We start from the raw sequence: 25,658 nt of genomic DNA, 5'->3' as shown, positions 1-25,658 counted from the left end.
AATGCACATGATGATACTATATCTTGAAAAAACTAAGTAAAGAATCAACCATTGAGAAAAGAGTGAGACCAAATCAAACAAAATCAAGGTATACTATTTAATTGGTTGGGAGCAAATTTTCAGGGAACAAAAAAATTGTTGGGGTTCTAAGTGAAAGCAAAGATCCCACATCAGAAAATGGATGTGGCAAGGCTTATAAAGACTTGGGCACTAACGGCTAGCTTCTAAGGGTGAGTTTCACCCGGATCCCAACAAGTGGTATCGGAGTCTAACATCAGAAAATGGATGTGGAAGGGCTTATAAAGACTTGGGCACTAATGGCTAGCTTTTAAGGGTGAGTTTTACCCGGATCCCAACAAGTGGTATCAAAGTGTGTGTGTGTTAAACCCGGTGTACCCTCGAGGATGGAAAAAACCCCTCCGGAAAGATCTCATAGTTCCACATTACTTCCGTCTCGCGGGAGAGATTGTTGGGGTTCCACACGAAAGCAAAGATCCCACATCGGAAAAGTGAATGGTCTGGAAGGGCTTATAAGGACTTTCGTACTCTCTCCTTAACAAGGTTTAAAATTTGGGTTCCGGACCTTGAAATTTCAAAATTTTGGTCGAAATCAGGTACAAAAATCGAAACAAATATTTTATTCATTATTAAATTTTGGTCAAAATTTCGGTGAAATATTAAATTAATTAAAAGAAAAAATAGATCTTTTGGGTCAAATTTCAGAAAAACCGAAATTCCGAAATTTCGGCCGGAATAAATGACCATTTCGGTTTTGGGTGGTTTTGGTGTCGGTCTCCACCGAAATCCGAAATTTCGGATTTCAGTCGAAATTTAAAACCATGCCCTTAACTGCTAGTTTTTAAGGGTCAGTTCTACCCGGGTGCCAACAGAAAGGCACAGAAAGAATATGTGGTATTGTGATTCCCAGAATCTTATGTTCACACAAAAATTGATCTTGGGTTAGTTCTCAAGAGAAGATTGTTTTTGCCCTAGAAATAAAAACCCCTCCTACATTCGCAGTAGAAATCCGTCCAAACAACAACTTCTATCTCTCTACATCTCACAAAACAAAGTATCTCTCTCTCTCTGCATCTCAAAAACAAGGTATCTGCCTCTCTCTATCTATCTATCTATCTATCTATCTATGGTGCGATTTAGGCCATGTCTGGCAACAAGATTTTATTTTCAACATATAGTAGTTGCTGCAAGTGGTGAGAGAGAATAGGATTTGTGGGCTCTCTCTCTATACTGCGATTAGGCCATGTCGGCAACCAGATTTTTTTAATTTTTTTTTCATGATAAATTAGTTGCTACAAGTGGTAAGAGAGTGAAGGATTTGTGCGATTTAGGCCATCTCTGGCAACCAAAATTTTATTCCGTAGTAAATTAATCTCTGCAAGTGGTGAGGGAGCGTAGGTGTATCCTCACTCGTTACTATGTCCCTTTCCCACCCTGCGTCAGATTTGGGTATGCTAATATTCTAGGGTTAAAATATTATTAGCCAAATGTGCCATTGTGGCAATCGTTTTGTTGTTTTCTTGCAATTGACTGTTGATATTTGTGGCAATCGTTTTGTTGTTTTCTTGCAATTGACTATTGATATTTAATAATACATATGATACATATTTATCTGGATTTTTTGAAAATTTTATTGAAAAATTGTTTCCATTCCAACATTGGACTAGACACTACTACCAAACGTTGCAATCGGAATTACTTCTGATTCCCTTGTTGAATTCCAATGGTTACCCAAACATTATAATTGGAATTGCTATTCCGTTTACGAAGGGAATTTGAATGGGATTGGAATGTGATACTGATACCGATTCTTGATTCCGACAATCCAAACAGCCCGAAAAGCAATGTGATAAAATTAGGGATATGATTGCAAAAGTATACCTTGAATCATCCTATTCTAGCCTAATTGCTTATCTAACTAGGTTGCCTAATATATCTAGGTTATCTATTTAACCAACATGCGGAATCTGCCTCTAAGATGATCCAACGGTGAGATCTTAACCCAATCAAACCATTGAATCTCACATATTCTGAAAAAAAGGAAGAAAAACTTGCCGAATCTGCCTCTAAGATGATCCAACGGTGAGATCTTAACCTAATCCAACCACTGAATCTCACATATTATGAAAAAAAGGAAGAAGAAACTTGCCGAATCTGCCTCTAAGATGATCCAACGGTGAGATCTTAACCCAATCCAACCATTGAATCTCACATATTCTGAAAAAAAAAAAAAAAGGAAGAAAAAGAAAACAAGCTATACAAATTGATGGTTAGGACTATACTTCCAAAAACAAAAATACACGTTGAAGAACAGTGAACTTAGCCTACTAAAGAACAAAAAGAAATCGTTCAGGCATGAAAGTAAAATTAAATTAAATTAAAATTAGAAAGCAATCCTAATTTGATAGGTATATTAAGAAAAAACAAAAATAATTAAAATAGAAGTAAAACCCAACCTGAAAATTTGGTGGAAGAATGAGAAATTATATGATGAATGGCCGTATAAACACGTACTCGTCATCCCATCCTTGCTGTTGGATCAAATATCAAGGATGGGATGACGAGTACGTGTTTATACGGCCATTCATCATATAATTTCCCGTGGAAGTATATTTGCTATAACCATGCCTTATTTAAAGCAGGGCAGAGTTAGCTTCGTAATGGGCCTCACTAAAATGCGCCAGGGGAGCTAGTCGCTTCTGTATTTATTTTGATTAGGGATAGGGGTGGTCATTACTCGGTTTAAACAACTATCAAAGGTTATTTCAGTTCTTGAAAAGCTCTCATAAGCCAATTAAGAAAAAGAAGAAAAGCTAAGTTTGTGCAATTAATAAAACTTGGTAGTGCCAAAATCAGTAACCCATGAAAAACTTTGGATCGTTTGGATAGAAAGAGCGCGTGAAGTCCAATATATTTTCAAAAAGTAAAGTAGAGTCCCTTTCAATGGATGATCCAAACTGTTCATTTATTGGGCCACCATATAAGTAGACTTGTACCCCGTGTATTGGCGAATGAAGGGGTTGCTTAGGGAGTCAAATACACGAATGAATCCACACTGTAGAACTATCACACTGCATTATAGACTGCCTCTCGTGCCAGATATCCTTTAGTGGAACCGAGGCTTCTCTGGAAGTTGTTAGCTAATCAACTTGCTTGCAACAACATAAATAGACTTGCACCACATAGATCACCTGCATAGGATGATGATCCTAACTTTCCGATCTGTAGAGGTTTCTATACTAATTGTAGAGTTAGGATTATCCTATTGAAATTATCTACACTGTACAACCTATTTACGTTGAATGGTTTGGATCATCCGATTGAAATGGGCCCACTTTATTTTTCAGAAGATTATTGAATTTTACGCACACACCAACGAAAACCCAGATTTTAAAAGCTAAATCCATGTTTAGCTTGTAAATTCTAGGACTTTACAATCTTGGATTAAAAAATCCACGTATCGGATCGTATCGTGGTGGTTGGAGTGAGTGGATTCGGCCATGTGAGAAGATCATTCCCAAATCAGAGAAAATCACTCTCTCTTTCCCAATTGGAGAAAATCAGAGAAGATATTTTTTTAAGTCACGGCTTATCTGTGTCTGGACCTACCTTTTAAATCACCCAATAATATAGGCCCCACTCTGTACCAATAAATGCTCTCTACCAACAAGGCAACAACTCCCAATAAGAAAGGACAGAAGCTTTCCATCCAGAAAAGGCCATGAAAATAGACTTGTAACAGAGCAAATCAAAAGCGCCCACGTGGACCGCCAAAGCTCACGCCGTCCGTTCTCTGGCGGAGAAAATAAGAGCAGTAAGTGGTCGTAGAAACCTCCTGAGGGAGAGAGAGGTTCTGTTTGAGCGGTTTGGTTTTGTTTGAGTGGTTTTCTCCCCTGGAAAACCGGGTTCCATTTTCGAAGCGGTTTTGGACTCCGTTTGGTTTGCCGAATCCTCTATCAAACACGGGAAAATTCAAAGGTAAGATCATCTCTTCTATTCTTCTGGTTCATATTTTTTTGATTATGGCACTCCCCCGAAAGGGTTTTATGTTTGATTAGATTGGGGACAAGACAACCTCATGTAATACCATACGGTGGGCCCCACCATGGATTGATCCAAAACCGTTCATTTGATTACTGTTGTCTTCAACATCCTATGGCCCAAAAATCATGCTGATCCGTAGTGGGGGAGATCATCCAAAGGTAGGCGTATTAATTGAACGGTTCAGATCAATCAGAGGTGGGACCCACTATGCCGTAGTGGCATGGGAAATGCCATTTTCTCTCACTCTGTCCAATAAAAGTTATTTCAAGGGCTAATCAATTGTTGGGCAGGGAGGTGTCCTTATAAAAAAGAGGGGTCTGATTTTTACGACCTTTCTATGCCTTCAATTCATAATGTCCTTTCCTCTTTATTTCTTTTGTCTCTTGCGTCTAAAGCGATGACTAGACTACACACTACTGAGTCTTCAATCTTCAATAATGGAAAGGACGATAACGCGTTTTCTATTTGGACTTTCATCTAACTCTTGTTATTATTCACGGGCTTTGTTATTGCTCCACTTTAGCGTGGCTCTCCGTTGATCTAGTGGACCCCAACTAATACTGCTTTTTGGATGGTGATCCAATGAATCTAAGCCGTTGATCAAAATCTTGATAATAAAATGCGAATAGAACGTCAGATACAAGTTTTTATATGGCGTGTGGCAGTATAGTCCAGTATTTTTCAACAAGTATTGTGCACCAAAAATCATTTTCATAGGATGATCCTAACCCTAAGATCTGTAGAGATGCCGTGTGGATGTGATTTAATCTGTTCATCTGACCAGCAACTACAAGCCCGACCAATTGCCTTTCGAAACACCTTGATCGGATGATCATAGCCCCTTTGATCCATAAAAATTGTTTTGGGTCCCGCCGATAAACATTGATTTTTGCATTCCTTCATCTTATGAACACGGTGCCCGTTCGGCCATGTGGGGTTTCCTCATGATGTTCTTCTACAAGTCAGCACAACGGAAAAAACTGTTAGGGTATCTTCCGAGTATCTCCTATTTTAAGAAGCAATGGACTTGGTGCACATTAGACGAGAGATTGACACAAAGAAATTCATGGAAAAGCATGGCTAGGATCTAATCCACAACACATCAGCATGATTACAACACAGAAGGCCCACCATATATATGACACAGGAAGTGATATATTCGCCCCCCCCCCCCCCCCCCCTGCCTATTTTTTACCTGCGAGAGCCCCTAGAGGGGAGAGGGGGCTGTCCCAAGTAAAAACAAGGGGTGAATATGTCACTTCCCGTATGACAAAGCATTCCTAGCCATTCAATTGAATGCTCCCAACTTTTTGCAGATAGATCGGCTAAGAACGTTGAATCGAAGGCTCGTGTCACGTCCACACACATCCACAGTGGGACCCATTGGACGATAATGCTTGCCTTGTGGAGCCCACTGAAGCTTCCTACGTCCTTGTCGAAGGCTCGTGTCCTAGCCATTCAATTGATTGCTCCCAATTTTTTGCAGATAGATCGGCTAAGAACGTTCAATCGAAGGCTCGTGTCACGTCCACACACATCCACAGTGGGACCCATTGGACGATGATGCATGCCTTGTGGAGCCCACTGAAGCTTCCTACGCCCTTGTCACACTAAGAGCGTGTAACAATTAAAAATTGAAATATTTCCCTTTCTTGCTTGGGAGTTGGGACAGTCCCTCTAGTATTTTTTTCTCTTTGATGGGTTATTATTGGACAAAGTGAGAGCAAATGGCATTTCCCATGCCACTATGGCTAAATGGCATTTCCCTCTAGTCTATTTTGAGACAACTCGTTTATACAAGAGTGGGGGGGGGGGGGCACCCCCATGTGAGAATAAGTGTCAAAAATATCATCCCTCATAACATTAGCGTCGTCATCATCCTTAATTCATTATCCTAAATTAGAAACTTACACAAGAGAAGAGCATTTTGTGGAGTCACGTTAGCGTATTTCTCTCAAAAGCACGTTCGCTTTCTTAAAAGATTAGGATACTTTGGCCAATCAGAGGCGTTGAAAATTTAAATAAAAGTTTAATAAGGTCTAACTCTAACCCAATCTACTAACGTACGCGCTGTCGTTTTGCAGAATAATTGAATGTTTCATGTCGTAATGTTCCGTGTTGGGAAGGACCTCTGCAGCTTATTAAAACAGGGCACATGAGAAAAGATTTCATCCAATCTCATTGCAACGAGATTAATTCTACAGTTTTTGGATCCCTAGCGGTTTATTTTGTAGTTGGTTCTGTTTCTTTGTTGGGTATTTGACGTGGTTTTCTCTGGGTAAAGAGGAAGAAGAAGAAGCTCTGAATTTGTGTGCTCTGTTTTTCCATCCAATTGCATCGGAAAGAGATTAAATCTACCATTTTGGATCTTAATCCGTTTATTTCTTGCTTGGTTCTGTTTCTTTGTTGGGTATTTGGCGTGGGTTTCTGTGGATAAACAGAGAGAAGAAGAAGAAGAAGAAGAAGGTTTTGGTGCTCTGTTTTACTCTGTTTTTTCCTCTGTTTTGCTCTGTTTTTCATGGCAAGAGAGGAGGAAAAGGGGGGAATGCGATTGGGAAAGTACGAGCTTGGAAGGACGCTAGGGGAGGGAAATTTTGGGAAAGTGAAGTACGTGAAGAATCTCGAATCAGGACAGGGTTTTGCAGTGAAGATTTTGGAGAAGAAGAGGATTCTCGAACTAAAAATCGATGATCAGGTGAGAAGAAGAATTCTTTCTTGTATATTCCTTTTAAATTTCATGGTTTTGTTAGGGTTTTTTCTCTGATTTTACAAGGGTTTGTTTCAAACAATTTCGTAGACTTTTCACTTTTCTAATTTCTGGGTTTTGTTGCAAATCTCAATTTTTTGTACGGTCCTGTTTGTTTTGGATTTTAAGAAGTGATTGTGAGTCAAAAATTGATTATTGGACTCAAACTTACGTTTAACCATTAATCAATTTTGAACTCACAATCAGTTCCCAAAAATCCTAAAAACACAGAACCTAAATTTTATGGTTGTGATAGGTATTTTTCCTCTAATTTTACAAGGGTGTGTTTCAAACAATTTTCTAGAATGTTTTGTAATTTCTGGGTTCTGTTTCAAATTTCATGCTTTTGTTGGGTTTCTTTTGTTATTTCTCAAGGATTTTTTTTTCTGGGTAATTAATTTCAGGGCTAACTGGCCTAGTTTTTCCAAGTTTTATTTTCTCTGTGTGTTCTGTAAAAAACTTCTTGCATTAACTGTTACCCCTTTTCCAGCATTTCCTCATGCTTTTGTTTGTCTTTTCATTTTGGCTCTGCAAAAAATCCTGGCAGAAAAGTGTAGTTTTTGGTATTTTCTTTCTGGGTTGCTTTTGTAATTTTGTTTTGATGATGTGTTTGGTGAGAGAGATTGGGACGTTGAAGATTGATGGGTTTTTGCAGATAAAGAGAGAGATTGGGACGTTGAAGCTTTTGAAGCATCCGAACGTGGTCAGATTACATGAGGTAAGTTAGTTTTTTTTTCATTGAGGTCAAAGGGTTTTTTTTGCTTTCTTTATCTGGATTATTCTGCATTAATGGTTGCTGTTTTATATGAATGAATTTGTTATTATAGTCTAGGGTTTTTTAAGCCTTTACACCTGGGGTAAGGCTTTTTTTATTCCTTTTCTCATGTGGAATTCCCAATATCTGCACTTGTTTGCGGATTTGATGCCAAACAAATTGTAGTATCTTAGTGGAATGTTTGTTTCTGAAATTTCTTAGCATATTGCTATTTTTTAATAAAGAAACTTTCCAATTTCCTATTGGACATTCTCTAGTCCGGCGACCAAAAAAACATGGGTCCCACCTTATTTGGGTGATGCAAAACATTCATTTGATGGGCCCTGCATAGAGAGGGTGTCCACAAAAAATCAGCTGCATAGGATCATCCCAACCCTGTGATTTGTGGAGCTTAAAATGGACGGCTATAAATCGGCACAAATCTGTTCATTTTTTAGCTCCACAAATTGAAGGGTTAAGATGATCCTATGAAGCTGATTTTTTGTGGACACCCTATCTATGGTGGGGCCTATCAAATAAATGCTTTAGATCACCACAAAAAATGTGGGACCCAAGTGTTTTTGGTCGCCGGACTAGAGAATGATCTCTAGTCGGCAGACTAGAAACACTTCTCTCTCTCTCTCTCTCTCTATATATATATATATATATATATATATATATATAGAGAGAGAGAGAGAGAGAGAGAGAGAAGACGGTTCCTACACACATGTACATATGAGAAAACGGTTCCTACACATATGTGTAGATAAGTTATCTACACACTAGCTTAAAATACAGTGGGGGCCACATTATTTGGGTGATCCAAACTATTCATTTTAAAGGCCCTCACATAAATAGGGTGTCCACAAAAAATCAGATCCATACGATCATTGTAACCATTCGAACTGTGGAGGCAAAAAATGGACTAATTTGTGAAGGTTTAAAGACATCCATTTTACCTCCACAAATCGTAGGGTTGGGATGATCCTATGGGTCTGATTTTTTGTAGACACCCTATCTATGTGAGGGCCTTTAAAATGGATGGCTTGGATCACCCAAACAATGTAGGCCCCCACTGTATTTTAAGCTAGTGTGTAGAGCTCTACACATGTGTAGGAACCGTTTTCTCTCTCTCTCTCTCTCTCTCTCTCTATATATATATATATATATATATATATATATATATATATATATATATGTTGTTATTTTTATTTATTTTTGGTTGTGGGCTTGGAGTTATCCTCACCTTACCTTATTAAATCTATGAAAAAAACTTTTAGTCTTGGGTTAAGGAGGCAATGGGCCCAACCATGTGCATATAATTTCATATGTGGCCCCCCTTGGCCTCCAAGTTGAAGTTGTAACTTTTGTCTTTTTGTTGTAATCTATAACTGAAGTTGGATGCTTGTTTAGGGTTCATTTGGATGCAAGAGGAATGCTTCAATAATGGCCCTACTATAGCATAATGGGTCTCACCTTTGATTGATCCAAACCAGTGTTTCAAAATGCAGCTGTGAGCCAAAACCCTGCCAAAGGCAAATCCTAGTTGAGTCGACCACACTACTTGGTCAGTGCAACCAAGTACTCAGTTGACGTGGTCATAACTTGGGTGAGTCAAAGGAGTTTTGATTGGCTTTGTAGGACAAAGCACCGACTCAGCAAAGAACTCGGCCAAGCTGATGATCCAAACATTACACTTGATATGCCTTGTTTTTATATCTCCTATAGCCTAAAATTCAGACCAATATCCAATCCTAACATCCAATAGTATATAATATTTTGTTGTTGAACATGAATGGTCAAGACCTACATAGAAGTGACGGTTCACATTCAGCGACAAACAACACACATTATTGGATGTTACGGTTGCGTGATCGACACGATTTTTTGGCCATAGGAGATCCAAATTGAGGGCTATCAAATGAACTGTTTGGATCAATCAAAGGTGGTGGCACCCACTATGCTAGTGGGACACCACATTGTTTTACAATGAGGTTGTGTCCTACTGAAACACTCCTCTTGGAAGTAAACCCAAACTGCAATTCTGGGTTGCAATTCAGTTGCAACACACATCAATTCTTTGTTGCTGAATCTTTCAATGTGTGAATAATTGTTGATAGCCTCCCATATTTCTAGATAGCCATCAAATTGAATTACCAGCCCCATGAAAAGGAAGACAGGTTCCTGTTGAAAAAAGGCTGCATCACTAGAAAATGGATGTTGTATCAGTGTCTGACACAAATTTTAGGCATGAGAGGTATCCGTAGTATATCCATGCCATATCTATCCCATTACTTTGGAACTTAGGCTTATGGCTTGGAACTTATTTTTATTTTTTTCTGGTCAATTTGATGGGCAAGTCAATTTTTAACATCTCTTGGGTTTATGGCCTTTCTAGTGTGTAATGTGTTGGATTCTTGATGTTTATTAGTATATTGATTGATGCTGTTTGACATTTTTTTTACATCTGCCTTGCCATTTGCCGCTAGATCTCAATTGTTTGCTATTGTAAATGCTCACTTGCAGGTCATAGCAAGCAAAACTAAGATTTATATGATCCTAGAATACGTGACTGGCGGTGAATTATTCGACAAAATTGTAAGGAGCTTGTGTGTTCATCGCTAATGAAGATTTACCCATTGCCTTTGTATTTACTTTCCTTGGCATTCACTTTCATCTAATATTTGTCTTAGACATTAAATAAATCTCTTTGTTTGTTTGTTTGGTGTCTTAGTCAATTAAGGGTAGGGTGACCGAAAGTGAAGGCAGGAAGCTTTTCCAGCAACTAATTGATGGTGTGAGCTATTGTCATGACAACGGTGTCTTTCATAGAGATCTAAAGGTACTCAACACTCCTTTAAACTTTCAAAGATAATAAAATGACTGAGTTGAGATGAGTTATCTTGATGCAAATGAGTTCCCTTGTGAATCTCCAACTTGTTTGTTCTCCCCCATTTCACCAAACACATTTTTTCTAGAACATGGACACAGGAGATGATTCTTGACTAAACCAGTAATGTTTTCAATTCTTTCTAATTAGTTTTTATCATTTTTCTTCACTGTTATGCATATTTTTTTGGCAGCTGGAGAATGTTCTTGTTGATGCAAAAGGAAATATAAAGATATCTGATTTCGGCCTCAGTGCTTTACCACAACATTTTAGGGTACAAAACATATAATTAAAACTTATAGTTCATAGAGTGACTTGCTTGTGATTTACATTTGATACATTGAGATTGGGTACTTGTCTCACTTATACTCTGTTTATGATCTTTGAATTTTAGGATGACGGGCTACTGCATACAACCTGTGGCAGTCCTAACTATGTTGCTCCTGAGGTGAAAATGGACATCATTTTGGACATATACTTTGTTTATGATCTTTGGTTGCATATATAGCTGATACACATACTTTGGACACTGCCTATAGGTTCTTGCCAACAGAGGGTATGATGGTGCCACATCAGATCTCTGGTCGTGCGGTGTTATCTTTTATGTTGTTCTTACAGGCTACCTCCCATTCGACGACAGAAATCTTGCTGTCCTTTATCAGAAGGTACGGAGCAGTCACTCCTCCTTGATCAATGGCTCCTGCACTATAATAGCAAATACACTGCCATTAAAAAGATAGCTTAGAAACAAAGATAAAATGGAATTCACAGATCCTGATCATGTAATGCTTGTTCAAATGAAGGATCCTTTCTGATCTTCTGAACTTTAACAAGTTTACAGTCATAAACTTCATGGCCTAATTTGGATCAGTGTGAAAGGATTCCATCTCTCACTGTAAAAAGCTACAGTTTCCAACTTGTGAGATTGGTATTATGAGTACTGTTTTAAATCGGTTTTAGGCAATACTCTTGGAGGTAATGATGGGTAACTCTCACTGTAAAAAGCTACAGTTACCAACTTGTGAGATGGGTATTCTGAGTATTGTTTTAAATTGGTTCTAGGCAATGCTCTTTGGAGGTAATGATGGCTATGTTTCATATCCGGAATATGGAATACTAAATAGACTCTATAAAAACTTTGTTGGATTGTTGAACTTTGATGACTATCCCATTTAAGTTCTTGGGAGTTTCTAAATCATAAACTGGACTTTGACGGGTATTTCTGCATTGGAATTTCAATGACATTGCTTGTAACGGGCTTCTTGGTAATGGCCATCTTTACTGGTCCAGATCTTCAAGGGGGATTTCCAGATCCCAAAATGGCTCTCTCCTGCTGCTCGGAACTTGATCCGGAAAATTCTTGATCCAAATCCAAGAACTCGGATAACTATGTCCGAAATCAAAGGAGACGAATGGTTCAAGAAAGATTATACTCCCGCAAATCCTGACGATGAGGAAGACACACACATCGACGTTGAAGCATTGTCGATCCAAGAGGTACTAAAATTTCTCTGCTAACCTGGCCTCTGATGGTAGTTTCTATTGAATATCTGTTAATTTACCTTTACCTTTAAATCTTTCTTTGATGCAGCCAGCTGAGGCAGATAGGCATGGAGATGCACCCACCCTCATCAATGCCTTTGAGCTGATTGGAATGTCTTCATGTCTTGATCTTTCTGGATTCTTTGAGAAAGAGGTTAGTGAACACTTCTCTAGATCTTTCTATTTTATTAGTACCACACTCCCTGTGGTAAATCAAATTCACTCCAATTATTGGCATTGTTTGGCACTTCGAAGATTAAGAATTAGTAAGAACATATCTTGTGTGAAATGTTCATACCAAATTACAATTGATATCACAGTCCCTGTGGCAAATCAAATTCACTCCAATTATTGGCAGTGTTTGGCACTTCAAAGATTAAGAATTAGTAAGAACATATCTCAGATATGATATCTGGTGTGAAATGTTCATACCAAATTACAGTTGACATGCAGCAATTCAGTGCTCCTCATTTCTCTACTGATCATTTCTATCTAATAATGACAAATCCATGGTTACAAGGAAAATTTTATTGAGCCTTTTTTCCCAACTTTTAATAAGCGCAGGATGCCTCTGAAAGGAAGATCAGGTTCACTTCGACTTACAGCCCAAAAGATTTGATTGAGAGGATTGAAGACATTGTTATCGAAATGGGATTACGTGTCCAGAAAAGGAATGGCAAGGTCAGTATGGTAATAGAACTTATTCTCGGACACTTATTCAACCCAAGTAGTCTCCTAGTAGTTTCAAACTCTACGTGCAATCAAAGAGAGTATTTTGCTGATGTGGCAGCCAAAAAACACATAAAATCCTTACAAAACCCAGAATATTGTGCAACCAAACAGAACCTAAAGCTGACGCTCATTTAACTTAAAAAATAAAAATGAAACATGAAGAATGAAAATTGCAGAGCATCCAATCCTACCCAAAATGTTTTTTCATCTCCATCCCACCCTTGTCTCAACATATATTTTATAGCATGATCTGTATGAATTAGGAGAGTTTGTGCACCTTTCAACGAGCTTGGACTGTGTACATAAGAACTATTTTTGCCTTTATTTTTCAGCTAAAGGTGATACAGGAGCATAAAGGTTCGAAGAGCCCTGGTAGCTTTTCAGTTGCTGCAGAGGTAAACATTATAAATTTAGATGCTCCTGTTTCTCTTGGAAATATTCACTTTCGCTGTAAACTTTAATTTTGGATTCTGATGTGTATTATATCTCTATCATCATCGTGGTTAACTGATACTCATTTACTGATTATTAACCTTATGAAATTCTTGCAGGTGTTTGAGCTAAACCCATCTCTTTATGTAGTGGAACTAAGAAAATCTTACGGTGATTCTTCATTGTATAGACAGGTAGTTCTTCCTATCAGATTATTACACTGCCCTCATTCTTTTTGTTCTCTATGGAAGAAAGTTTTTTTTTTTTCTTTTTTTTTTTCTTTTTGAAATGTTTTGACATAGAAGTGATCTTACCAAAAAAAAAAGGCAGGTCTTCCTGTCAGATTATTACCATGCCCTCATTCATTTAATTTTTTCTCAATGCTAGAAATTTTTTTGTAATGTTTTAACATAGAAGTGATCTTACTTTAACAAAAAAAAGGCAGTTCTTCCTGTCAGATTATTACCATGCCCTTATTCATTTATTTATTCTCTATGCTAGAAATTTTTTTGTAATGTTTTAACATAGAATTGATCTTAACAAAAAGAACAGAGAAGTGATAATTCAAAAACATGTCACTGAAGAACCATTACTCTCTGGCGACAATGAAAGCATTGATAATTCAAAAACATGTCACTGAAGAACCATTACTCTCTGGCGACAATGAAAGCATTCCTTCACGAATTAAGTGACTTTTGAATAATAAAAAAGGGGAAATGATATATGTGCCAAAGTGTTTCGATAAACAAGCGCTCCACTTGTTTGTCATGTAGTATTTAAAGGGTTGTCAGAGGATGTTACGGTTCTCAAAAAGCTCTTTAAACCCTTTAAATACTACACGGCAAACAAGTGGAGCGCATGGTTATCGAAACACTTGTCGCAGATATCATTTCCCTAAAAAAACACTTTGATAATACAACAATCATGATAATATTTTGAAAATATTCAACATCCTTATTTTAAATGATTATTATAGGAATCACAATAATCTAATAAGATATATGAATATTGGGTCTGTGCAGTTGTGTACTAAGCTATCGAATGATCTGGGCATCGGCCGAGGCCAACAGCTTTTGACTACACAAGCATGTGTGTGAAAATTGGAGCCATGCTAGCTGTTTAGAAAGCTATTGAATGATCCGAACATCCGCTGAAGCCAACTCTCGAAGACAGAAGTGATTGGTGCATACCGGATTAGAGGTCACCATAGGTGAAAGATCTATAAGTGCAGTTTAATTTCTGCATTTTTTAATTATAATTGAGATCAAGAAAAGATGTAAGATATGTTTTTTCAAAAAAACAAAAAATAGTTAAGTTGTACATAATTCTCTCAGTATGTACATTACAAAGCTCAAGAATGGAGCCAGAATATGATATTCACATAATACAAGTTACTAAATTGATTATATTTACATATCGTGATGTGGAATTGATTTTGTATAATGACTAATCCCTCATTGGGCATGTTCTTAGAAAAACCACAGTACACAATGCAGGGAAAGAATACAAACAACACCAATCCCATGGCCCCAGTAACCACTACAGACACGATTGTTAGACTAAGTTCAAATTCCTCGCACCATTGTTGATAGAATGCCACTGTTACACCAATAAATAGTACTAAAAATGGAGATTTTATATGGTGGCCGACCGTGTAACAACAGGGGCGGGAAGCCCATCCTCGATTTTTTATCCAACAGCAGCCCCTTTTTTTGACTTTTTAGGGTGCTACTGTTAGATCAAATATCAAGGGTGGCATTCCCGCCCTTGTTGGTGCACGGTCGGCCACCATATAATTTCTCATAAAAATGTGCATGAAAACACCAGCATTAACGCAGCCTAGGGCCTACTCTAAGGGTTGCGGTGCTATCTTCCATGGTGCAACCTTCTAAGGAATACTTCTCTGCCTCGAGTCAAAGTTCCATAGAATGGGACGTGGGTGAGGGAGATGGGACCCTTACAAGCCTTTTCTTTTCTGCGCAGACAAACCCGTGTGGCACCCCAACATACACATTTGCTAAGGCCACCCTTGATCCTTTGCAAGGCCCTGAAGGCTCTACATGCTCAACGCTTCTTCGGACCCTTGCATATTCTTACGATCTCCTAGCCCTACACCGTGCTCTGGGGAATACTTCTCTGCGGTCTCGAGCCAAAGTTCCATAGAATGATTGCTTTATGCAAAAATGCCTAGCAAATCCCTATTTCAAAACATACTATAAACAACAAACAATATTTCATTTTCTTGCTTTTTGTTTCAAAGAACTCTCTCTCTCTCTCTCTCTCTCTCTCTCTCTCTCTCTCTCTCTCTCTCTACCTAAAGCCACAATTCCATATAACATAAGAAGGACATATTACAGATGATGGTCTGATTCGAAATGGATCATGGCTTAGACTCAAAAAGTAGGATCCAAAATGCACTTTGAAAAAGATTTGACCGATATGGGATTCGAACGAATCATGACCAAGACATAGGTGGATCTGACATCTACTGCTCTGTTTGGTTGCCCATTTTGGGGGGATTGTAGGAGTTTCAAACGCTTGAGATCTTCCAAAGATCTCCCAAAAGCATGTTTGATTGCCATTTAGCCCTTTGACCACTAGACAACTTCTAGACATTATTATTACTTTTTATCCTACGTGGCGCCTACGTGGTGGAGATGCCCCCCCGCCCCCCCCAATCTTCTCCCCAAATTTAAGGAGAAGATCTCATGAAGTTCATGTCTTATTCTCTTTTCTCTCTTCCCGTCTCTTCCCTTTCTCTCTCTTCCACCCTCTATTTTGGTAATGGCACCCCTACATCTTCCTTATCGTCTCACGGGTTGCCGCGCAACCAAACACACCTGTCAATCTTCCACTATTCTTCTCCCAATCTAATCTTCTTGTCTTCTCCCCTTTGACTTTTTCTTCTCCTAATCCCCCACCCAACTTCTAGCAACCAAACAGAGCAGTAGAGATCTGGTGACACCTCTAGTTCTGGAGTACCTAATTTTAGAAGAGTAAATTCAAGAAAGGAGTGTCATTATCAAATATGTGAATGCCAATATCATTTTCCTTTTAGAGAGAATGAAGTTGGTGAAGTGCGTACATTGGGTAGTAGTAGCAGTAGCACAGCAAGTCACAAAGTGGGAGGATTTTTATTGGTGCCTAAACGTGTACTACACCTGCGTCCTACCATTTTAGAGGAAGTACCAAACAAGCTCTCTCTCTCTCTCTCTATTTTAGAGGAAGTACCAAACATGCTCTCTCTCTCAATAAATATATATATACAGTACAATGTTCAAGAGTAAAATGACAAATAACAAGCACACTTTGGGAAATAGTGAAATGTGGAGGAAAGCAGAAGAAGCGGGCAATAGGAAAGGTTATTTTTGGGAGAAGAAGGTTAAAATGGTAAAGATGAAAATTGTATGGAGCGCAGGCAGGGAAAAGGCTGAGCATGGGATGGATCACCAATAGATATTCTGTTGTTGGCCCTCCCCTGCACTGCCTCTTCCCGCTCTTCTTTTACCATTTTCCCTTTTATACCCCCTCCTCTCACTGTACTACTCTCTTTACCATTTTACCCTTTTTACTCTCTCTCTCTCTCTCTCTCTCTCTCTATATATATATATATATATATATATATATATATATATATATATATATATATATATATATATATATATATATATATATATATAGAGAGAGAGAGAGAGAGAGAGTAGCTCCCTTTTGGCTTCTATTTGGTTGCACAGCATAGACTCGGGGAGTAGTGAAATAAGTAGTCAACGGTGACGAGACAAGCATTGGATTTGCCTGGAGCTTTCCTCGGAGAATAGTGGTAAGTAATGTTGTCAACCTCGTGTAGTAGTGGTAGAGGGTGTCATTACGAATATATATATATATATATATATATATATGAGGAAAGTGAAGCTACACCGCCATTGTATTTTAAGCCGGCGGTGTAGCTAAGTTAGCTCCACCGGCGGTGTAGCTTCACTCTCTCTCTCTCTCTCTTTATATATATATATATATATATATATATATATATATATATATATATATATATATATATATATATATATATATATATATAGAGAGAGAGAGAGAGCATCATTCCCAAGAAATCCAAGCAAAATTCAACTTTTTTAGTTTTGGGCTTGGATATTATAGGGAGGAGATCAAGTTGCCACATCACTAGACATGCAATAATTAACCAAGAGACATCCCTGGGAATCTTCAGGGATTTCAATGCTATATTTGAAACCAAACAAGGAGTTTTGCTGATGTAGCACCAAAATGCCAAGAAAAACCCTAAGCCATGCCGCTTTTGTTTGTCTTTTCCTAAAATTCGATGCTTTTTCACTCTCTTCTTTGTCATTCCCGAGAAATGACTTCATTTTCAGGAAAAGATACACCAAAAGAGGTGGAAATGCTGGGTCGAGGGGTGGAATTATGGTTCTCCTTTCTTATTCGCGACACTATCAAATATATTTGATTTTGCTTAAATGTGAAAACCATCAAGGTTAGAGATTATGTTCTTTGTTGAATATTATCATTGGAGCTCTTTTAAGATGACATCACTCCCCTTTGGAACTTACACCCATTGGGTTCCAAAGGAAAAGGCTCCTTCATATTCCTTTACCATTATAAGTTCCCAAGCTTCCAATGTTGTTAGATTTTAGTAGCCAAAATGCATTTTAATTTACTTTACAAAAAAAAAAAAAAAATGGCTGACTGCAATTTAGTAAAACTATTTTATCTTTGCAAGTAACCCTCCCATTATGGATCCCAGAGTTCAAATGTATGTTTCTCAACATTTTCGCATTTCTATTTTCAGTAAACATTTCTAACCACTGACTATTCCCTTCACAAATGTTGGGATGGAATTCTTTTACTTAACAAACTGCCACACACACACACCCTCCCATTATGGATCCCAGAGTTCAAATGTATGTTTCTCAACATTTTCGCATTTCTATTTTCAGTAAACATTTCTAACCACTGTCTATTCCCTTAACAAATGTTGGGATGGACACACACACACACATACAATATTGTGATCTCTGTTCATTTTTTTCGCCTTCTCTTATGCAAGCTTGAAGACGGTAACAATGGCTTTGAGAATCTTCCATTCATTTTATCTCCAATTGAAAAAACAGCCTGTGTATGAAGAGGTTATTGAAGGATCAGAGACATAGACAAAAGAAGTTAGTGAGGAATCAGAAATACAGACACCATAGAACACTTTAATACAAAAACAACAACACCACACATAATGTCAAAAATAACAGATGCCCAAGTTTAATTCACCTAATGAGGAGAACAGGTTCAGTGCAATCACAAGAAGGGAATAATGGCAACACAGGGTGTTCATTTCAGAAGCTTTGATTAATTGCATGTTGATTACCATGTATTCAAATTTAAAAGCATTTATTGTTTTAGGATAGACACCCGGCATGTTTATATTCATAGTCATTTATGGACTGCCCAATGGGTTCATGTTACATTTATTCTTTTGAATTGGCGAATTACCCATGTTCATCACGTGTCGAATTCCAATAGTTCAGGATTCTTGGTGGTACTTTAGATCTCTTTTATATTTTTTATGAATATTACTACTATAACTTTACAATAACTTTACAATTATCGAATGTTTTCAATTTTATCCAACCTAATTATAAGTTTTTATATGGAAACAAAATATTATATTTGCTTTATCAACTTAAATTTTCAATATATTACTATTTATAACCATATTATTATTAGCAATCATTAAAATTTGAGAATTGAGTAAAATATTTTGGCGAATCTACGAATCTTTCTTTTTGAGGTTTGCCGAATCCAGCACTTAGTATCCGTGTCGGATTCCGATACTTGTACCCGTACTGATGCAAAATAGGTTATGTGTGCGCCCCATGTACATCAATTGCTAACATGTATCTGTTTTCTACGATGTTCCTCCTAAAAAATGATTTAAACTCAAGACTGATTCTCGAATGTTATTTTCTTCTTTGACGTTAGATAATTGATCAAAAGATACCTAAGTTAGGCAATTTACAAAACTGTTGTCTCATATATGAAATTGAGTACTGTTCTGGCTTTGATTGGTAGAGCCTCTATGAAGCAGAAACCTAGAAAACCCACAGAAGCAGATGTAAAAATGTAGGAAAAATCCAAGAAGATGAACCTGAACAGGAAGAAACACAGAGAACAGAGTTTCAATGATGAATTAATTGACAACAACTTATTACTACAACTATCTAGATGAATTTCATCTCCACCATTATTCCAGGCAGTTAATTATTTTCACCTCTTTAGCTTCACATCATTCCACTTTCTAGGAGGCACCACGGAAGTCGCAATGAGTATCATGCCAAGAAATATGGTTCATCTGTTTAAAGTTGAAAAATAATAAGAGCTCATGCTGCTAGTTTTTACTGTCATTTCTATTTCATAATTGACACGGAAAGACTCAAATAAATTCTTTCCATTGAAACTATTTTTTTTTCACATGGGATGAGAACAGAACAACAGCAAGAGTTTGTGTATCTTCTTTGCTCGAACTGAATGTCAATAAGTAATGTATGGGGATGTGCCCATCTTTTTTACTTCACAGACAAAGTGTTACTCAGATTTCGGTGTCCTTAATGGAAAGTTATTTTGCAGGAAGATTTTCACATCAGTGAGTCAGTCACTCTGAGTTCATTTAACAATTCAGCACATCAATGACATGATTGTGAATTGTGAATGGTGATGATACATAAAGTGAATCATAATCTTGCAAAGGGAGTGTATGAAATAATTTGGAAGTTTCGTGTTTCACTGGAACTTCAGACTAAGAACACTGCATCTTTAGCATCTGGAAGAGAGACTTGGATTTCCTGTTTAAGCAAGAAGTCATTCTACTTTGGAAAAATTCCATACCAACATTAAGTTCTCAATTTGACCATTTGGAGAACATATTCTAACAAATGGTTGGCACATGTTTTCCAAGACTTAATTCTCAAACTAAATGAGTAAACCTCCCTTTGTCATGGTTCTAAAGCCAAAATGTGCATAAAAATGAGCCCACTCACATGGGCGTGGCAATCAAGGAAGGGAGAATTGAGGCATATCTAATACAGTCTCCACTGTCCACAAGTACTGTTTTTCACATTCGCCATGCCCAATGGTAGCTCTAAAGCCCGATAGGCGCATTAATCTAGGCATGTAAACAGAGATACACTTAATGGCTAAGCTACAGGTTGGGATAGCATAATTTACCATATTAGTCGGTGCATACTCTCGCATGGAGAAGTATTCTTTCTGAAAGAACACTTGGTGCCATTATGCGAAAGAACACACTAGAGCACTGAGGGATCGAAACATGTTTTCCAACAAGTTTAGCTCATCAGAAGAATAATGTAGCTGCATTAGCTTGTAATTTAGTCTAGTTGGGTTCATGGATCAGAACTATGGGTATTAATTTAATGAACAAACAATGTGAAAACAGACCTAGATCTTTTTCATGATCAAATTTGATCAACTGACTTTTAATACCGACCAAGAAAGCCACTTTCTTGCTTCTCCAACATTCTGTTACTAGAATGGTGTTCCAAAGGTTTAAGATCTGCCCAAACCAAATGTTCCCCAATTTCATCTCTTTTATTTCCTTTCTTATGCCTTTCCAGGCTATCTGGTTTTTCATGATTTTTTATCATCTGCATATATTTGTCATGCAATTTGTGAATGATAACCAGTTCAAGCTTGAAAGTATAAGAGCTGCAAAAACAACATAAACTACAAGTTCATGCAATATGTTGACAGAAACTACACTTTGAGATAATTCGAAAAAACAAATATAGACATTAATCACTCCACTTCGCTAGGCAGTTTCCTGACTATGCATAACAACATAAACTCCCATCTCTCTATCTTCTAATATGGAAGGTAATTTGGAAGTGAAACAATGAATGGAATCCAAGCATATGACTAAACATGGTTCATCGGCTTTTCAAATGGAACTAATCATATAAGTTCTAAATTCATATCCCTTAATGAATAACAATCAATTCTAACAGGAATGGAATCATTTTTAGTTTCACTAGAAAAAGGAAGCCATCTCACAAATAATTGCACAAAAAGTGTAACAAATTTATATAACGGGATTGCAAAAACCTGGAGAATTACATGTGCACAAGCTATATTTCAATGTTAACAAATCAGTGGAAGATTTAACCCTTGGGCTGGCCAATTAGAATCAACAGAAATGCTCGAATAGACCATTAAAAGCCAATTGATGAAATTATAAAATGGTGCAAATTCTAATACTAACAACTGATAAATAATAATATGGAGGAAATGTATGTGAATGTTGGATCCTCATCATCTCTAAAACGAAAAGAATAAAAAAATCAAATTAAAAAAGTGTAAAGTATAAATAGTAAGAAGAGAAAAGTTCAAGGCCATGGGTTTCAATACACCAGTGACATGAGCAAAGAGATGTATGAAGGTGTCGAAAAGTAAATAGTACCAATACTTCCATCAAAGTAAACAAGTGGTGGAGGGACCCCCTCCTTGTGTGAAGATCTCAGGTCCTAGTCCCTGCCTCCCTGGCTGTCAGGTTTCAGTCTGCCTTATCAGACTTAAGTAACCAACACAAAAGGAAAAAGAAGAAGAAAACAAGAAAACTTAAGGAAGAGAATACGAATATCTAGCCCTGTTTGTTTTGGATTTTGTGAATTGATTTTGAGTCCAAAACTGATTATTGGACTCAAAATCAATTACAAAATCCAAAATTAACAGGGAGAAGTTGCTTCTTTTCACTAGTGGTGATGGCCCCGAATTCCAATATTAGGGGCAGGAATTCCATCCTTACTCACTTATATATAAAAGAACATAAATTAAAACTAAAGACAAAGGCAAAGCTCTTTCATGTATATTTCGATATAGAATTGAAATTTACTGACTTCCCCAAACAGCATTATTGAGTGAAGAAGCCTTTAACAGCACCTCCTTAACAGACAAATGATTTAGATTGAAAACCTTCAGATTCAGTTGTAAGAGAAACAAAGTGCTGTGGACTATTACCAAAACTAGCAGAAGGCAAAGGAAATTCAGCTAAACAAATAGAACTAAAACACCAGAGGAAACAAATTCCATCAAATATCCAATAAGTCTAGAAAGCCCATCACACCAAAGGTAAACAACAAAAGATGTGATGGGCTTTCTACACTTATTTGATATTTGATGGAATTGGCTACCTCTGGTGTGGACTATTACCAAAAATAGTAGAAGGCAAAGGAAGTTTAGCTGAACAAATAGAACTAAAACATCACACCAGAGGTAAACAACAAAAGAATCTCCCAAAAAAAATCCAATAAGCCTAGAAAGCCCATCACACCAGAGGTAAACAACAAAAGAACCTACCCAAAAACAAACACAAAAGAGAGGCCTGCCACATAACAAGAATCAAATTCAAATTCTTTCTAATAATTAAGGGAGATGACATACTTTTGATCTTCATCAGTCCAAGACATGGAATGAGTGCAGTCAACTTGGAGATGAAACTCTATTTCTCCTAATCGTTTGTCTAGTTTACCAGATTCAATGCACTTCAAATCCTCCACAAGTTTCCCATAGTGTTTTTTGACCTCCTCTTCACTCTTTCCTCCAACCATGGTTGCAATCATGCTCCACCTATCTGGGTCTTGTTCCTCAACAACAGCCAAAGCCAGTTCAAACAACTTGTTCTCCTTCCAGCTCCAGCCTGAAAATATGCCTAGAAAATCTTCCATATCAGCACAACCAAACTTCTAAATTTTTCCAGAGAGAAAACAGAAGTGACCAATATTCACATTCTAGTGTATGTTGCAAAGAATACAAGAACCTTCCTCCATCTTAGATTTATGTTGAATACATTTCAGAGAAGTTCCCTTTAGAAATATCTCTCTTCTGAGTCTTGGTTCTCACCTTTAGACTACAAGTCTACCCATATTAAAAAAATGAAGAACAATAAGAAAGATAAAATATAGCAAACCTACATCAGAATCCAAGCCTATTGGCCAAAAGAGCAAAAATAACAAAAAACCCAACTTGCCCAAAATCTCATTAACTATAGAAAACCCACATCAGAGTCCAAGCCTTTTTGGCCAAAACAGCAAAAAATTACAAAAACCCAACTTGCCCAAAATCTCATTTTTAAATTCTGCCAATACCCGGTATCTGATTTCAATATTTCTTGCAAAGATTCCAGCAGCTCTCAGATCCCAAACTACAATACGACAAAAGTGCAAGACACCCATGTTTTATAATGACAAATAGATCCCACATATAACTTTGGGCCTTTGGCTACTGATATTGGCACTACCATGTTTTAATAATTGCTTGTCATTTTCTTTTTTAATTGTCTTCTGGGAGCTTTTGGGAACTCTAATAACCTTTGATGTCGGTTTCAATGATAAAGGACAAGATGAGTTTGTGCAGTTATAAAAAATGGTTATCTCCTATAGCAATTTTATCGCGACATTTTAATTAAATGACAAAATCCTGAACTAATCCTGAGAATTTAAAAAATATAGTGATATTTCATTTACTGTGATAATGTCATGATATTTTTATTTTATCGTTTTTCGATATAAACATGAAAAAAATAAAAAAATCAATATATCCCGAGATTTTTCCCTGCCGAGAAATTCCTATATTTGCAACTTTAGGTACTGCCTACATCAATAGCCACATGACTAAACTTTGCTATTCAAATTTTGGAAAAAGATGCAGACTGAATGAAACAATTCAATCCCACATGACTAACCAATATTGTCAATTTTCTTAATCCAATGTGATCAGCTACACTGAACTCGAATGATTTCAATTGTGGCTGTTACATCTAACAGTTCCATGTGGTGCCCACTACATCCTGATAAGATGGGTCTTTGTAATCGCCTCAAAATTTAATCTTACGCCCTGTTCATTTTGGATTTTGAGAGTTCATTTTTAGTCCAAAACTGATTATCGGACTCGAACGTCATTTTCAAAAAAAAAGAGAGAGAGAGAGAGAGATTATTGGACTCAAACGCAATTTTGAGTCCAATAATCAGTTTTTGGACTCAAACTGATTCTCAAAATCCAAAATGAACAGGGCCCATGTGATATTTAAAATTGCTTAATCGACGCAAAATAAGAAGCCTTGCCAAACACACCCTCAATAGTTTAAGAAGCAGCTTTGGCTTTGAGTATTTGAAACTAAGATTATTTTAAGTTGATTGTATTTGCAAATGGGGGCATTAAGACCGCTTTGGAAGCCATTAACTATAAAATTTCTAAAATTATTGGAGTTAAGCTTCAAGAGAGTAGAATTCTTAGATAGATTATTACAGGAATTGGCTACCCTGCTTGTAATCTTGACATGATCTTTGACTCGTGCCCAATACCCACCACTTTTCTGTTCATTTTTAATACTCATAAGAAAAAAACATGATGATAGCGAGGATATCCAATGATAAAATAAAACCTTGCTCTGTTATCCCTACGGAGAACAACACCCATCACAACTATTATTTGCAAATAATCATATTTAAATTTAAACGTGTTCCCATATAAGACAATATGCAAGTAATTTTCTTAGAGGTATCCATAGATAATAAACGTGTTCCCATATAAGACAATATGCTAGTAAATTTCTCACTTAATCTCATTTAGTGAGAAACAAGCACAAATCTCAGTTCTCTCAAGGGCATAAAAGGATTTGAGAAGTACATGAGAGAACAAATTAGTCTTGTTAAGCATATCCATGATAATATTCTTAATTTTGGGAGTTCTTATCACTCTAGAACATACTACACAATTTAATAATAAGGTAGTTTATAGAATCCAATGCAAATATTTGTCCATATCCAAACTATATCACAATTATTTAAAGAGATGGCTGATTTGCAAGTTGCATGAGCCTTGTTTTTTTATATTCTTGTGATGCAAGAACCTGTCCCTACTAGATGATTTTTCTTAGGCTCTGTTCGCTTGTTTTCCCGGGAAAGGAAAAGAAAAGGTTTCCCGAGAATCTGACGTGGCATTAGGAAAAGAAATCCAGAGAAACTGTGTAGGAAAAGGTTCCCCGCGCTTGTTCACGTGCGCAAGAACTGTGCAGGAAAAGGTTTCCCGAGAAACTGCTTGCCTACCTTTTTTCACTAATTTTTCCGGGAAAGCAAATCAGACCAAAATAGTGGGATTTGGTTTCCCACACTTGTGAAAAAAGAGACATTTCCACATCATTCTTGGCAATTTCCATGTCATTATTTGACATTTTCTACCTAGGCTTGTTAGTTGTTACTTTCTCAGGAAAGCAATTGAACACCAGAATTCTGTATTCTCAAGGAAAAAAGAGGCTGTTTTTCAGGGATTTGCTTTCCCGGGAACGCAAGTGAACAGAGCTTAGAGTTATTATACAATGAAATATATTATGGAGGGCAAAATTATAGGTGGGTCCCACCTATTCTATGATCCAGACCATTCATTTGCTAGGCCTGGTATATGTCACAAAA

At 37.2% G+C, this 25,658-nt stretch overlaps 1 protein-coding gene and 1 long non-coding RNA gene across 4 annotated transcripts; one reads left to right on the top strand and one right to left on the bottom strand.

Moving 5' to 3' along the window:
- Window positions 1-3,720: 3,720 nt before the first annotated feature.
- Window positions 3,721-14,572, top strand: LOC143881364 (CBL-interacting protein kinase 1-like). 3 transcript variants are annotated; one of them, XM_077384402.1, is made up of 15 exons: window positions 3,721-3,996; window positions 5,379-5,503; window positions 6,147-6,757; window positions 7,464-7,526; window positions 10,089-10,160; window positions 10,297-10,404; window positions 10,646-10,726; window positions 10,847-10,900; window positions 10,992-11,117; window positions 11,743-11,949; window positions 12,044-12,148; window positions 12,559-12,675; window positions 13,059-13,121; window positions 13,278-13,352; window positions 14,181-14,572. In XM_077384402.1, the coding sequence occupies exons 3-15, from the start codon at window positions 6,581-6,583 to the stop codon at window positions 14,253-14,255; spliced, it is 1,323 nt and encodes a 440-aa protein (XP_077240517.1). In that variant the 5' UTR covers window positions 3,721-3,996; window positions 5,379-5,503; window positions 6,147-6,580; the 3' UTR covers window positions 14,256-14,572. The 3 variants fall into 3 exon arrangements, with proteins under 3 accessions (XP_077240517.1, XP_077240516.1, XP_077240518.1); XM_077384401.1 differs by lacking the exon at window positions 5,379-5,503; XM_077384403.1 differs by lacking the exons at window positions 3,721-3,996; window positions 5,379-5,503 and having other exon boundaries at window positions 5,751-6,757.
- Window positions 14,573-17,942: 3,370 nt separating this feature from the next.
- LOC143881365 (uncharacterized) lies at window positions 17,943-23,456 on the bottom strand. The gene is made up of 2 exons (XR_013251929.1): window positions 22,633-23,456; window positions 17,943-18,300 (listed from the first exon to the last, which is right to left on the bottom strand). It is a non-coding gene; the product is annotated as an uncharacterized LOC143881365 (long non-coding RNA).
- Between the last annotated feature and the right edge of the window lie 2,202 nt (window positions 23,457-25,658).

This window comes from Tasmannia lanceolata, unplaced genomic scaffold (assembly GCF_043159265.1).
Source record: "Tasmannia lanceolata isolate RefF3 unplaced genomic scaffold, GAP_Taslan_0.1 ptg000007l, whole genome shotgun sequence".
NCBI lineage: Eukaryota > Viridiplantae > Streptophyta > Magnoliopsida > Canellales > Winteraceae > Tasmannia > Tasmannia lanceolata.
Note: the sequence above shows the minus strand (reverse complement) of the source record. Positions and strands in the feature narration are given on the sequence as shown.

Bases quoted from the DNA above. Each gene is read 5' to 3' on its own strand.
- LOC143881364 (XM_077384401.1), top strand. From the start codon at position 6,581: ATGGCAAGAGAGGAGGAAAAGGGGGGAATGCGATTGGGAAAGTACGAG. The intron at 7,527-10,088 runs GTAAGTTAGTTT...GCTCACTTGCAG, and splicing joins ACGTGGTCAGATTACATGAG to GTCATAGCAAGCAAAACTAA. The intron at 12,676-13,058 runs GTCAGTATGGTA...TTTATTTTTCAG, and splicing joins TCCAGAAAAGGAATGGCAAG to CTAAAGGTGATACAGGAGCA.